At 49.3% G+C, this 15257-nt stretch overlaps 4 protein-coding genes across 5 annotated transcripts in view; 1 reads left to right on the top strand and 3 right to left on the bottom strand.

Moving 5' to 3' along the window:
- Positions 1-250, bottom strand: part of TEAD2 (TEA domain transcription factor 2) — a 3680-nt gene extending 3430 nt beyond the window's left edge. Inside the window, exon 1 of the mRNA XM_031934883.1 lies at positions 224-250. Within this exon, the coding sequence (XP_031790743.1) occupies positions 224-250 (27 nt within the window). The remainder of the gene's footprint in view (positions 1-223) is intronic.
- The window catches only part of PRRG2 (proline rich and Gla domain 2), a 238234-nt gene that overhangs the window by 159317 nt on the left and 63660 nt on the right, over positions 1-15257 (top strand). The window lies entirely within an intron of this gene.
- The window catches only part of NOSIP (nitric oxide synthase interacting protein), a 223046-nt gene that overhangs the window by 159883 nt on the left and 47906 nt on the right, over positions 1-15257 (bottom strand). The gene's annotated exons all lie outside the window — the stretch shown is intronic.
- LOC116418574 (transient receptor potential cation channel subfamily M member 4) overlaps positions 1-15257 on the bottom strand; it is a 54005-nt gene continuing 38748 nt past the window's right edge. Inside the window, exons 17-25 of the mRNA XM_031934805.1 lie at positions 14444-14878; positions 10839-10971; positions 10499-10673; positions 9166-9343; positions 1448-1644; positions 1016-1148; positions 778-850; positions 584-689; positions 1-359 (exon numbers count right to left, since the gene is read on the bottom strand). Coding sequence (XP_031790665.1) covers positions 355-359; positions 584-689; positions 778-850; positions 1016-1148; positions 1448-1644; positions 9166-9343; positions 10499-10673; positions 10839-10971; positions 14444-14878 — 1435 coding nt within the window. The 3' untranslated portion in view covers positions 1-354. The remainder of the gene's footprint in view (positions 360-583; positions 690-777; positions 851-1015; positions 1149-1447; positions 1645-9165; positions 9344-10498; positions 10674-10838; positions 10972-14443; positions 14879-15257) is intronic.

Here is a 15257-nt window from a genome sequence, read left to right as displayed (position 1 = left end):
TCTCAAATGGCTTTATTTCCCCAGTGTGAGGAATCTGTGGGTGGTGACGGGTCTGTGGTCCCTGTTACCCCAAGGACCCTCCAGCCTCCCCTGCTGTGGCAGAGTCCCCAGAGGGATAACGGCCTGGGCTCCAGGACTTGATCCTCCCAGGCTGGGGCTGGTTCTGGGACAAGCCAGGCATGCTGTGGTTTGTACGGATGACACTCCCAAAGGTGGTCCCGACAGTGGCCCAGATGGGCACGGGGCTCATCTCAAGGACAAGGCCACCAGGTGCGGGGGCCGAGGCCCAGATGAGCCTTACTCTAGGAGCAAAATCCCCTGTGGGGGCTTCTCCTTGAAGTCTGCCAGCAGGGCTCAGTCTGGGGGAGGAGAGAAAAGAGAGAGCTGGTGATTGGCAGGGAAGGGGAGAGACAGAAAAACTGGGAGACTGGCATAAAAGAAGGAACACGAAGACCACAGTACAAAATGCTCAAAGGAGACCAAGAGAGTGACCCAGAGACCCTGGAAAGGCGCCAAGAGAGAAAAACACGCAAACATACTGGAACAGAGGCTGGAGATGCACAGGCTGATGCTACACACTGACCTTTGGGCCCAGGCAGGTCAGGGGGTGGCGGCCCACCTGGGGGCAGCAAGGCAGAGCGGCTCAGGGACTCGGCCACCCACCCGAGGACGCGGCTACAGTGCTGGATCTGGGGAACGGGAGGAATGTCAGAGCAGGAGATGGAAACCCCTGCCCGACCCCTGCCACAGTTCCCCAGCCAAACCCCAAGCCCTCACCTCCCGCTCTAGCACTTTCAGGCGCTGTTCGTACTCGCGGATGTGTCCCAGCTGTTTCAGTGCCATGTCCACCCTGAGAAGGGAGGGCCTCTTACCGGGGGCACCCGCAGCCCACCCACCCCCCCGGGGCTCGCCTGCTTCCCGGGCCTCCTCCCTCCCTCCCAGGACCCTGACTTCAACCGAAGTCAGGATCCGCCCCAGGCCAGAAGCCCTATCCCCAACCAGGCCCCGCTCTCACTTCTGGGACGTGCGCTTCAGACGCTCGGAGTCGCTCTCCCGCTTGTCCCTAGCGCATGCCAGCAGGAAGTTCTCCTTCTGTACCGATTCCCACGTTAGCAGCTTCCGCTCGGCTTCTTTAGAAAGGCAGACCCCTGCAGGGGCGGGCGGAGTCAAAGGGCTAAGGCCACGCCCCTTCCCAAGCCCAGCTGCCCCTTCTGACACCCTCAGAACATGCTATCTCAGACCCGGCCCCTGGTGATTCGAGAACATGCCCCGCCCCTCACCCCTAAGCCCTGCCCCTCAGTGCTTAAGCCCCGCCCCTTGTTGTTTAAACCCCGCCCCTCGCTGCGTAAGCCACTAGTATTAGTCATTTGGGGCATGCCCCTTCCCCTCGCCTTCCAGGCTGCCGGTCCCCTATACTTCTCCTTTTTAAGCCAAGCTCTGTTCTCACGGAAATGCTCGAGGGTCGGGGAGGATGGCTGGGGGCTCCGGGGGCGCCTGCACAATTGCCTGAGCAGGAGGCGCAAGTGGGAGATGATGATAAAGGGCGGGGCCAGCGCGGGCCGAGAGTAGAATTCCCGGATGAGGCTGTAGCGCTGCGCCTTCCAGTAGAGATCGCTGTTGCCCTGTACTTTGCCGAACGTGTAGCTGCAGAGGCCAGAGGTCAAAGGTCACTTGAGATAAGGGCCCAGCCAGAAGCAAGGACAAAGGTTAGATGCCAGGCAATAATTGTTCAAAGTCTACGGCAGCAGACAGAAGTCAAGATCACTAAAGTAAGAGGTTACAGGATGCGATTAGAAGTCAGGTTAGGGCTGGGCCCATTTGCTCAAGCCTGTACTCCGGGCACTTTGGGAGGCCGAGGTGGGCGGATCACCTGAGGTCAGGAGTTCGAGACCAGCCTGGCTAACATGGTGAAGCCCCATCTCTACTAAAAATACAAAAATTAGTTAGGCTTGGTGGCGGGTGCCTGTAATCCCAGCTACTGGGGAGGGTGAGGCTGAGGCTGAGGCAGAAGAATCACTTGAACCCAGGAGGTGGAGGTTGCAGTGAGCTGAGATCGTGCCACTGCACTCCAGCCTGGGAGACAGAGTGAGACTCCGTCTCAAAAAAAAAAAAAAAAGTCAGGTTAGAAGGGCCAAGGGTCAGATGTCCAGAGGTCAAGTTGGACATGGTATCATGGCTTAAGGTAGAGGTTGAAGTCAGGTTAAAATTGGGCTCAAAAATTAGCCAGGACACAAATAACTGACATCAGAAATGAAAATGGAGACATTACTACCGACCTTACCAAAATAAAAAGGATTGTAAGAGAATACTATCAACAATTACATGTCAACAAACTAGATAAGTGAAATGGACAAATACCTAGGAACACACAAATTACCTAAGCTGACTCAAGAAAAAATAGAAAATCTCAATAGACTTATCATAAGAGATTTAATCAAAAACCTTTCAATAAAGAAAAGCCCAAAACCAGATGGCTGTGCTGGTGAATTCTATCAAACATTTAAAGAAGAAGAATAATAACAAGGATGTTTCTCAAATTTGTCCAAAAGATTGAAAAGGAGAGAACATTTCCTAACTCATTCCATGAGGCCAGCATTACTGTAATACCAAAGCCAGATAAAGATATTACAAGAGCCGGGCGCGGTGGCTCAAGCCTGTAATCCCAGCACTTTGGGAGGCCAAGACGGGCGGATCACGAGGTCAGGAGATCGAGACCATCCTGGCTAACATAGTGAAACCCCGTCTCTACTAAAAATACAAAAAAAAAACTAGCCAGGCGAGGTGGTGGGTGCCTGTAGTCCCAGCTACCCGGGAGGCTGAGGCAGGAGAATGGCGTAAACCCGGGAGGCGGAGCTTGCAGTGAGCTGAGATCCGGCCACTGCACTCCAGTCCAGGTGACAGAGTGAGACTCTGCCTCAAAAAAAAAAAAAAAAAAAAAGATATCACAAGAAAATTACAGACCAGTAGCCCTTATGAATATACATATAAACATCCTGAAAAAATACTAGCAAATCTAATTCAGCAGCATATTAAGTGGATTTTACACCATAACTAAATGGGGATTTATCCTAGGAAAGTAAAGGTAGTTAAACATACAAAAACCAGTGCAAACACCACATTAATAGAACAAGGTGTGGGGGAAACCACATGATCTCAACCAACACAGAAAAGGCATTTGACAAAATTCAACAACACTTCATGATTTTTTTTTTTTTTTGAGACGCAGTCTGGCTCTGTCACCCAGGCTGGAGTGCAGTGGTGCAATCTTGGCTCACTGCAAGCTCCCCCTCCCGGGTTCACGCCATTCTCTTGCCTCAGCCTCCCGAGTAGCTGGGACTACAGGCACCCACCACCACGCCCGGCTAATTTTTTGTACTTTTAGTAGAGACGAGGTTTTACCGTGTGTAGGTGGCAAGTCACTCAGGTGCCGAGGCAAGAGACCGAGGGCACGAGCTGTTCCAGTGTAATAAAATATATAAAATAACAAGAGTTATACTAAATCTAGATCATAGATATGATTGCATATGAATATCATTAATCATTAGTTTGTAGCAATTATTCTTTATTCCAATATTATAATAATCCTTGCTCTACAATTATAACCTAGGAAAAACCAGGCCATATGGAGATAGGAGCTGAAGGGACATAGTGAGAAGTGACCAGAAGGCAAGTGTGAGCCCTTTGTCATGCCCAGACAGGACCACTAGAGGGCTCCTTGGTCTAGCGGTAATGCCAGCGTCTGGGAAGACGCCCGTTACCAAGCGGACTGTGGTGTAGCGGTAGCATCAGTGCCAAGGAAAAGCACCAGCTACTTAGCAGACCGAAAAAGGGAGTCTCTCTTTCCCCAAGTGAGTTTAGAGAAGACTCTGCTCCACCACCTCTCATGGAGCGCCTGACATCAGTCAGGCCTGCCCACAGCCATCCGGAGGCCTCACCGTCTCCCTGTGATGCTGTGCTTCAGCGGTCACGCTCCTGTTTCACTTTCATGTTCCATCCTGTGCACCTGGCTCCGCCCTCTACAGAGCAGTAGTAAAATTAGTGAAAGTATTAAAGTCTTTGATCTTTCTGAAAAGAGCATAGAAGAAATAATGACGTGAGCTGTCCTCTCTCTCTCTGCCTGGGCTACCTAACAGGGAAGGGCCCCCCGTCTGGTGGACACGTGACTCACGTGACCTCATCAATCACTGGAGATGACTTACACTCTTTACCCTGCCCCTTTTGCTTTGTATCCAAAAAATAACAACGCAGCCAGGCGTTCGGGGCCACTACTGGTCTCCCTGTCTTGGTGGTAGTGGTCTCCTGGGCCCAGCTGTCTTTTCTTTTATCTCTTTGTCTTGTGTCTTTATTTCTTTTTTTTTTTTTTTTTTTTGAGGTGGAGTCTCGCTCTGTCGCCCGGACTGGAGTGCAGTGGCCGGATCTCAGCTCACTGCAAGCTCCGCCTCCCGGGTTTACGCCATTCTCCTGCCTCAGCCTCCCGAGTAGCTGAGACTACAGGCGCCCGCCACCTCGCCCAGCTAGTTTTTGTATTTTTAGTAGAGACGGGGTTTCACCATGTTAGCCAGGATGGTCTCGATCTCCTGACCTCGTGATCCACCCGTCTCGGCCTCCCAAAGTGCTGGGATTACAGGCTTGAGCCACCGCGCCCGGCCTTGTGTCTTTATTTCTATGATCTCTCGTCTCCACATACAGGGAGAAAAACCCACAGACCCTGTAGGGTGGGCCCCTACAACCGTGTTAGTTAGGATGGTCTTGATCTCCTGACCTCATGATCTGCCCACCTTGGCCTCCCAAAGTGCTGGGATGACAGGCGTGAGCTACCAAGCCCGGCTTTTTTTTTTTTTTTTTTTTTTTTGAGACAAGGTTTCACTCTGTTGCTGGCATGATCATGGCAGTGGTGAAATCATGGCTCACTGCAGCCACAGCCTTGCCCTCCTGGGCTCAAGCCGTCCTCCTGCCTCAGCCTCTTGAGTAGGTGGGACTACAGGCATGCACCACCATGCCTGGCAAAATTTGTTTTTTATTGAGATAGGGTCTCACTATGTTGCCCAGGTCGGTCTTGAATCCCTGGCCTCAAGTGATCCTCCCACTTTGGCTTCCTAAAGTATTGGGATTACAGGCATAAGCCACCATGCCCAGGCATCATAATTTTTAAAAATCATAAACTAGGAATAGAAATAAACTTTCTCAACATGAGAAAAGGTACTTCTGAAAAACGCACAGCTAACGTCATACCTAATGGTGAAAGACTGAAAGCTTTCTGCCTAAGATCAGGAACAAGACAAGGACATCCACTTTTACCACTGCTATTCAACATTGTACTGGAAGTTCTGGCTAGAACAATTAAACAAGAAAAAAATATATAAAAAGCATCCAAATTGGAAAGGAAGAAGTAAAAATATCTCTATTCACAGATGACATGATCCTATATATAGGAAATGCCAGAGAATCACAAGAAAGCTTCTAGAGCTGCAGATTCAGCAAAGTTACAGGGTACAAGATCACACAAAAATCAGTTGTGTTTCCACACACCTGCAATGAACAATCCAAAAAGGAAATTCCACTTACAGCAATTCCACTTACAGCAGCATCTAAAGGTTAAGCACCTAGGAGTAAAGTTAACCAAGAGGGTGAAAAACCTGTAGCCTGAAAACTACCAAATATTGCTGGAAAAACATTAAAAAGAACACCTAGATGAAATGTCAGTACTACCTGAAACAATCTACAGATTCAACGCAATCCCAATGAAAATTCCAACAACTGGCCGGGCGCAGTGGCTCACACCTGTAATCCGAGCACTTTGGGAGGCCAAGGCAGGTGGATCACCTGAGGTCAGGAGTTCAAGACCAGCCTGACCAACATGGAGAAACCCCATCTCTACTAAAAATACAAAATTAGCTGAGCGTGGTGGTGCATGCCTGTAATCCCAGCTATTCAGGAGGTTGAAGCAGGAGAACTGCTTGAGCCCGGGAGGCAGAGATTGTGGTGAGCTGAGATCACGCCATTGCACTCCAGCCTGGGCAACAAGAATGAAACTCTGTCTCAAAAAAAAAGAAAAGAAAAGAAAACTCCAACAACCTTTTTGACAGACAGAAACTCTGATCTGCAAGTTCATATGGAATTGCAGGAGGCCCTGAATAGCCAAAACAATCTTAAAAAATAAAGGAGACTCATATTTCCAATGTCAAAATTTGCTATGAACCTACAGTAATAAAAACTGGGCTAGACGTGGTGGCTCATGCCTGTAATCCCAGCACCTTGAGGTGGGTGGATCACCTGAGGTCATGAGTTCGAGACTAGCCTGGCCAACATGGTGAAACCCCCATCTCTACTAAAAATACCAAAAAAAAAAAAAAAAAAAAAAATAGCCAGGCCTGGTGGCAGGTGCCTGTAATCCCAGCTACTCAGGAGGCTGAGTCAGGAGAATCATTTGAGTCTGGGATGTGGATATTGCAGTGAGCAGCGATCGCACCACTGCACTCCCGCCTGGGTGACAACAGCGAGACTCTGTCTCAAAAAGAACCCAAAAACCTGTGTGGTACTGGCATAGGGATAGACACAGATGAGTGGAATAGAATTGAAAGTCCAGAAATAAACTCATACATCTATGAGTGTCATGCATTTAATTGTAGCCTGCTAGAGATATGTTGAAGTCTGGTCAGGCGCAGTGGCTCATGGCTGTTAATTCCAGCACTTTGGGAGGCCGAGGCAGGTGGATCGCCTGAGGTCAGGAATTTGAGATCAGCTTGGGCAACATGGTGAAACTCCGTCTCTACTTAAAAATACAAAAATTAGCTGAGCATGGTGGCGGGCGCCTGTGATCCCGGCTACTCGGGAGGCTGAGGCAGGAGAATCCCTCGAACCCAGGAGGTGGAGGCTGCAGTGAGCCGAGATTGCGCCACTTAACTCCAACCTGGGTAACAGAGCAAGACTCTGTCTCAAAAAAAAAAAAAAGAAAGAAAGAAAAAGAAAAAGATATGTTGAAGTCATAGCCCGTAGTGCCTCAGACTGTGACCTTGTAAAATTTTTTTAATTTATGAAATATGTGGCTTTATTCAGAAATAGAGTTTACAGATGTGATCAAGTTAAAATGAAGTTATTAGGGTGGTCCCTAATCCAATTTAAGTAACGTTTTATCAAAAAGGGAAATTTGGAAGATGAAAGCAGAGGTTTCAATGATGCAACTAAAAGCCAAAGATGGCCAGCAAAACACTAGACGTGACAGGAGAGACATGGAACAGGCTCTCCCCGACAGCCCTCAGAAGAAAATGACTTGGTCGATGCCTTGATTTTGGACCTCTAACTGTGAGACAAGAAATTTCTGTGATTTAAAGCCACACAGTTTTTGGTACTTTGGCAGCCCTAGGAAACTAATACAATAGGTCCCAATAGGTCCAGCACAGGGGCTCATGCCTGTAATCCCAGCACTTTGGAAGGCCGAGGCAAGGCAAGAGGACTGCTTGAGCCCAGGAGTTCAAGATCAGCCTGGGCAACATGGCAAGACCCCATCTCTGAAAAAAAAAAGAAAGCCAATGAAATTTTATATTTTCTTGGCAAAAATCATGCCAATGAGAAAGGAAGCAAACAGAAGGACCCAACATAGGATTAAAAAGGAGTTTCATTTCTAAAAAAAAATAGGCTGGGTGTGGTGGCTCACGCCTGTAGTCCCAGCACTTTGGGAGGCCGAGGCTGTCGGATCACGAGGTCAGGAGATCAAGACCATCCTGGCTAACACGGTGAAACTCCGTCTCTACTAAAAATACAAAAAACTAGCCGGGCTTGGTGGCGGGCACCTGTAATCCCAGCTACTTGGGAGGCTGAGGCAGGAGAACGGCGTGAACCCAGGAGGCGGAGCTTGCAGTGAGCCAAGATCATGCCACTGCATTCCAGTCCAGGAGACAGAGTGAGACTCTGTCTCAATAAATAAATAAATAAATAAATAAATAAATAAGTAAGTAAATAAATAAAAATAGCCACTGGGCACGATGGCTTACGCCTGTAATCCCAGCACTTTGGGATCCAGCCGAAACAGGTGGATCACAAGGACAGGAGATGGAGACCATCCTGGCTTACAGGGTGAAACCCCGTTTCTACTAAAAATAAATAAACAAATAAAATTTAAAAAAAATATGGCCAGATGCGGTGGCTCAAGCCTGTAATCTCAGCACTTTGGGAGGCCGAGACGGGCGGATCACAAGGTCAGGAGATCGAGACCATCCTGGCTAACACCGTGAAACTCTGTTTCTACTAAAAAATACAAAAAACTAGTCGGGCGTGGTGGCGGGCACCTGTAGTCCCAGCTACTCGGGAGGCTGAGGTAGGAGAATGGCGTGAACCCAGGAGGCGGAGCTTGTAGTCGGCTGAGATTGTGCCACTGCACTCCAGCCTGGGCAACAGAGCGAGACGCCATCAAAAAAAAAAAAAAAAAAAAGAGGAAAAATGGGAAATTTTATATAATTTTACCAGAATAAAAAACAAAGTTGGCTGGGCGCGATGGCTCACACCTGTAATCCCAATACTTTGGGAGGCCGAGGCGGGCCACTCGCTTGAGGTCAAGAGTTCGAGGCCAACATGGTGAAACCCTGTCTCTACTAGAAGTACAAAAAATTAACCGGGTGTAGGGGAGTAGGAAGTGGAGGTTGCAGTGAACCAGAACTTGCCACTGCACTCCAGCCTGGGCAACAGATTATCCCAGCACTCTGGGAGGCTGAGCAGGGAGGATCACTTGAGTCTAGGAGCTCAAGACCAGCCTAGACAACATAGTGAGACCCCCCCTCTCCAAATAAATTTTTTAATTAGGCAGGCATGCTGGCCTGGCTAATTTAAAGTAGTCCCAGCTACTATGGGGCTAAGGCAGGAGCATTGCTTGAGTCCAGGAGGTCGAGGCTATAGTAAGCTATGATCACACCACCACACTCTAGCCTTGGCGACACAGTGAGACTCTGTCTCAAAAAAATAAAAATAAGGAAGTTCAAACTGGGCTCAGGAAGAGGATCAGTCCAAAGTACAAGTCACAAGCAGGGTCTGCTTGGGTCTCGGGAGAAGGCAGCATTAGATTGGATCAGAGTTCAGGGACTAAAGACAGAATTCATTAGACGGCATTCAAGAGTCATGAGAGGGCCATGGGTCATGCTGGTGGGGTCGGAGCAGAGAGCAGTCAGGCCTCACCTGAACATGGCAATGAGCAAATTGACCAGCAGAATGTTGGCCACGAGCAGGAAGATGACGAGGAGCATCACCACCAGCCAGTTGGCATACTGGGAGACGCAGACACCTGCCTGGGCCCTGGGAGGGTGTGCCCAGAAGCCGGGCTCCGACGAGCAGTTGCTGTGCTCCATGAGGGCCACTGTGAAGAGAGACATTCAGAGATGGGGTGATGGGGACAGAGGCCTAAGAAAGACAGAAAGACTGCCAGGTGTGGTGGCTCATGTTGTAACCCCAGCACTTTGGGAGGCGGAGATGGCCGGATCACCTGAGGTCGGGAGTTCGAGACCAGCCTGACCAATATGATGAAACCCACTCTCTACTAAAAATACAAAAATGTTAGCCAGGCATGGTGGCACGAGCCTGTAGTCCCAGCTACTTGGGAGGCTGAGACAGGAGAATTGCTTCAACCCGGGAGGCGGAGGTTGCAGTGAGCTGAGATCGCGCCATTGCACTCCAGCCTGGGCAACAAGAGCAAAACTCCATGTAAAAAGTAAAGCAGAGGCTCCTCTTTAAAGACTCTCCTCCCTATCTAATTAAGAATAAATAGTAACTTCTTTTAGAAACAAAATGTATTCACAGACCTGTGCTAACATTCTTAAATATCTGTTAGCCGTAATAAAGAAATCAATGTACTTTACATTCTTAGCTCCCACAATTTAGCCTAAATATTTGCCCTGGCATGCTTATACTGGTCCAAGCAAGCATTAGGTCATAGCCTGTTCCTATTCCTTATTTAAAAGTGTTTTTACCTTTCTCAACATTCCACAAGTTACCTCCTCCTTCCTTTGTTCTCCTCTGCCTTTGCCTCTTTTAAAAAGTTCTAAGTTACCAGCCAGTCAAGACAAATACAAAATGTAAAGTTCGGTTCCAGCCAATAAAAACCAGACACAGCAGTAAGATAGACGCGTCAGGTTATAAATGACCCTATCGCCTTTGTTCGGTGTATTCTCGTGGCAAAACTGCTGGCGAGTGTACACTTTCTACAAAAAATTAAAATGGCCTTACTAAAAAAATTAAATTGATGTTCAAGTACTATTTCTTTACGACACCAAAAAACAAACATTTCTAACATCCATCTAAAAAAAAAAAAAAAAGACAGCAGAAAGACAGAGGGGGTGGGGTGGGCAGAGACCCAGAGAGAAGATGATAGGAAATATAGGGTATCACTCAGAGATCCAGAGAAAGAGGGAGACAGAGACTCAGAGACATTTTCTTAGAAACAGGGGTACAGAGACCCAGAGAGCGGGGACAGAGACTCAGAGGGAGGCTGTCAGGCCCTGTCATCCCCCTCTACCATCCATGTCCTCCTGGGGGATCTGCCCGAAGATCTGCAGGTAGGGACGGTAGAAGACGCGGCGCAGGATACTTGGGAGGTCACTGTCCCGTGGCCTTAGGAGCCCCTCCGTGGCCACGCCGTAGGCCACCAGCCACACGCCGAGGAAGAAGAGGAAGAAGAACACATCCTTCATCTGTGGGGAGATGTGGCTGAATCTGGCCCCGCCCTTCCCCACCCCTTATCCCAAAACCACGCCCCTTGCTCCCCAAAGTCACACCCTTTCTCCACAGACCACTCCCTCCCCAGCCCCACCCCTTTTCCTATGGCCCCGCCCACTTCCACCCCGCCCCTCCCTCACCATCTTGTTCACAATGACGATCTTGGGCCCCAGCTGTTTGTTGACCGTGAAGATGTGCAGCAGCCGCACCGTGAAAACCATGAAGTCAATGCAGAGGACAGTGCGGCCCAGGTGGTACAAACCCAGGGTCAGCCTGTGGTGTGGGGAGATGCCGCAAGGGTTACTCAAGTGTCACAAGACGCCAAGGAAAATGGGAGTCTTCCCAATGCCATGCTTCAGATGAAGCTGCAGCCTCCACCGGGCAGGACCAGGACCCTCCCAGTCACCTGAGGTTTACTCAAATTTACTCAGTGCCAAGCTGGTCCACGCAGGGCACTGGCACCCATTTGAAAAATGGCTGCGTCTATTCAGTAATGACTGAATGAACGATGGCCTTAGCAAACAGCCGGTCCCCGTAAGAATCAAGCTGGGAAAAACTGTCGGAATATCTATCCAACCTATAAAAGGCAAAACATATAGAGTCCCCACAAACCAATAAGCAAAAGGAAGGAATAGGAAGGAAGCCAGGTAAAGGATACCACGTACAATTCACAGAATTCAAACGGCCAGTAAACATCAGAAATATCAGAAATTCCTATGGGGAAAATGAAAATGCTACCCCTATTTTGCATCCTCATGTACTTAAATTTTGGCTGGATTAAAAATCTAGTGTATGGACAGGTGCAGTGGCTCACGCCTGTAATCCCAGCACTTCGGGAGGCCGAAGCGAGCTCAAAAAAAAAAAAAAGGAAAGAAAGAAAGAAAGAAAAGAAACATACAAAAGTGAAAGTGAAAAGACAAGCCACAGAATTCAAGAAGATATTAAGACCAACAAAACTACCAAGGATTAGGATCCAGAGTATAAGGAGAAGAGCGAGATATATATACATAAAATCAATGGGCCGGGCGTGGTGGCTCACGCCTGTAATCCCAGCACTTTGGGAGGCCGAGGCAGGCGGATCATGAGGTCTGGAGATTGAGACCATCCTGGTGAACACGGTGAAACCCTGTCTCTACTGAAAATACAAAAAATTAGCCAGGTGTGGTGGCGGGCGCCTGTAGTCCCAGCTACTCGGGAGGCTGAGGCAGAAGAATGGTGTGAACCTGGGAGGCGGAGGTTGCAGTGAGCCGAGATCGCACCACTGCACTCCAGCCTTGGCGACACAGCAAGATTCTGACTCTAAAAAAAAAAAAAAAAAAGTCAATGACCCCCAATTTTAAAAATGGGGGGGCAAAGAAGACAATTGACACAAGCACACGTGGCCATTAAGCTTAGGAAAAGAGGTCCAACCTACCTGGTAGTCAATAGTGCATAAATTAAAACAAGGAGAAGTCATGTTTGCCCATTAAATAGGCAAACTTTTTTTTTTCAGTTAAATTGAGAGCTACATTTGAGAGTCAAAGTATCAGGCATTGTCAAGAATGGCCTCAAGAGGGCACTCTCTTATCCTGATGGCAGGGGTGGAAACGGGTGAAGTTACTTAGAAGGAAATCTATCCACGTCAAGAACATATGTACGCTTTGACCCATACACTTTACATCTGGGATGTAAACTTTTATTATTTTGGAATAATAAAAAAACAGAAGGCTGGGCACGGTGGCTCACACCTGTAATCCCAGCACTTTGGAAAGCCAAGGTGGGAGGATTGCTTGAGCCCAGGAGTTTGAGACCAGCCTGGGCAACACAGTGAGACCCCGTCTCTATTTAAAATGAGAGAGAGCGCGAGAGAGAACCTAAATGTCCATCTAGAAGGAACTGGCAAAACAAAGGATGATTCATCCATTCAATTCTGGAGATGATTAGACATTTCTCCCTTTTTGTTTGTTTGTTTCTTTGAGACCGAGTTTCGCTCTTTCCACCCAGGCTGGAGTGCAGTGGCTTGATCTTGGCTCACAGCAACTTCCGCCTCCGGGTTCAAGCAATTCTCCTGCCTCAGCCTCCTGAGTGGCTGGGATTACAGGTGCCCGCCACCATGCCCGGCTAACTTTTGTATTTTTATTAGAGATGGGGTTTCACCATGTTGGGCAGGCTGGTCTTGAACTCCTGACCTCAGGTGATCCACCCGCCTCGGCCTCCCAAAGTGCTGGGATTACAGGCGTGAGCCACCGCGCCTGCCCACTTCTCCCTTTTAAGCTGAGATCTTTCCATTTTTCTCATGTAGTAATTCTTCCTTCACCTGGAAAGTGGTGGGTTTGATAAACTGTCCAAAATATTGCTGGCAATCCTAGAGCATGGTAGCATACGGCCTTAGCCCTTTCATCTCAAAAGTCACTTTATACAAAATACAACAAATGATAAACAGAAGTATTAGTGTTCTACAAAACTCTCATATCTTGCTCCCTGCTTGAATAAATTATTTATGTCGAATCACTTTGTGATACTGCTAACACAGCTTAGAGGAAGCCTGCCTTTCAGCGTGGCTACTGAGAAAAGCTGGAGTAGGGATCATCACTGTCATCACTGTCAACCATTCAGGATGTGTCAGGTCCCTTGTGAACAGTCACCAGCTTGTTGGCCAGGCACGGTGGCCCACATCTGTAATCCCAGCACGTCTGAAGGCTAAGGCGAGTGGATCACTTGAGGCCAGGAGTTCAAGGCCAGCCTGGCCAATATGGCAAAACCCCATCTCTACGAAAAAAATACAAAAAAAAATTTAGCTGGGTGTAGTGGTGCATGCCTGTAATCCCAGCTACTCGCAAGGCTGAGGCAGGAGAATCGCTTGAACCCAGGAGGTGGAAGTGGCAGTGAGCCAAGATTGTACCACTATACTCCAGCCTGGGCGACACAGCGGAACTCTGGCAAAAAAAAAAAAAAAAAAAGGAAAGAAAGAAAGAAAGAACGAACGAACAAGCAGTCACCAGGTTGTGTCCGTAAAGTTTTCTGTTTGCTCTCCTCAAAAGCAGGAGTATCCTAATGTGGCAGGGCAAGGGTCAAACCCTTAGCGTGGAGGGATGGAAGGATGGATGGAAGGAAGGAAGAAATGAAGGAAGGAAGGAAGGGGGAAGGAGGGAGGGGGCAGAGGAGACAGGAAGAGAGAGAGAAAGAAAAGAAAGAGAAAAAGAAAGAGAGAGAAAGAAAAAGAGAGAGAAAGAACGAAAGAATGAAAAGAATGAAAGAACAGAAGGAAGGAAAACGAAGGAAGGAAGATGAAGGAAGGAAGGAAGGAAGGAAGGAAGGAAGGAAGGAAGGAAGGAAGGAAGGAAGGAAGGAAGGAAGGAAAAGAGTAAGTCGGGGGCAGGAGGGCAAGGGGCCTGGGACCAACGAGCTGTGTGGAGGAACAGGAAGGAGGAGGTGGGGTTGGCACGCAGGTCGGGGCGCTCCCAGAAATATGTGTTAACTTTCAGACCTAGCAATAAATAGCCACAGAGGCTGAGTGGCGGACAGCGGGGTTTTCCCCTGAATCCTGCCTTCTCTGAAGCCAGATCTCCAGGTGCCAGTCAATTACCCTGGGGCAATCGTCATGCCTGACTTTCCTAAGAGGGGTTTTGTTTCTTTTTCTCCAGTCAGCAGGGATGGCTTGACCTGCTGCCCAGCTGCGGGGAAGCCAGGAGTGGAGACCCCGGGAGTGGGCAGGAAGGATGACAGGTGGCCAGGGGCCGGGGTTCCAAGGCCCCGGGGCACTCACCGGCAGCCCACGCCCAGGAGGAAGAAGGTGAGGGCCACTAGGTCGCACTGGTTCCAGCTGTCGGCGAGGTAGAGGCACAGGCGCTGGCTCAGTGAGGCACAGCCAGGCCCGGGGCCCCCGCTGGCCAAGCTGCCCCCGCCTCCGCTCAGGCCCTGGCGCAGCTCCTCGCATAGCAGCGTGAAAGCCCAGAAGTAGAGCAGCAGCTCCAGGGCGCCGGGTGGCGCCGGCTGGAAATCCACGAGCAGCACCCGCGCGAAAAGCAGCAGGAACAGCAGGTAGGTGACCACGTTGCCCATGAAGACGGTCACCGGCGCTCCCCAGAAGTGGAACCAGCGGCGTAGGCACCAGTGCCCCCCGCAGTAGCCCCCGCAGCAATCCCGGCGGCCGGGCTGGCGCGGGATCCCCAGCGGCGTCTTCTCGGCGGGATCCGCCGTCCTGTTGGGGAGAGAAGAGAAGGGACCCTGTCTCAAAGGACAAGAGTCCTGATCTCCACCATCATGGAGACTTTTGGCCTGGCACATCTGACCCTGCTGACCTGAAACTCAGTCTGCCCAGCGCTACCTTCTTGGGTTTTGACTCTTGTATCTAACCTCTGACCTCTGAAATCTCCCGTCAAGAGGTGAACTGATCACTTGAGCCGAGGAGTTGGAGACCAGCCTGGCCAACATGGCAAAACCTCGTCTCTACAAAAAATATTTTAAAAATTTAGCTCTCTACTAAAAAAATACAAAAAACTAGCCGGGAGTGGTGGCGGGCGCCTGTAGTCTCAGCTAGTCGGGAGGCTGAGGCAGGAGAATGGCGTAAACCCGGGAGG

This window comes from Piliocolobus tephrosceles, chromosome 21 (genome assembly GCF_002776525.5).
Source record: "Piliocolobus tephrosceles isolate RC106 chromosome 21, ASM277652v3, whole genome shotgun sequence".
NCBI lineage: Eukaryota > Metazoa > Chordata > Mammalia > Primates > Cercopithecidae > Piliocolobus > Piliocolobus tephrosceles.
This window is presented reverse-complemented; position numbering and strand designations above follow the sequence as displayed.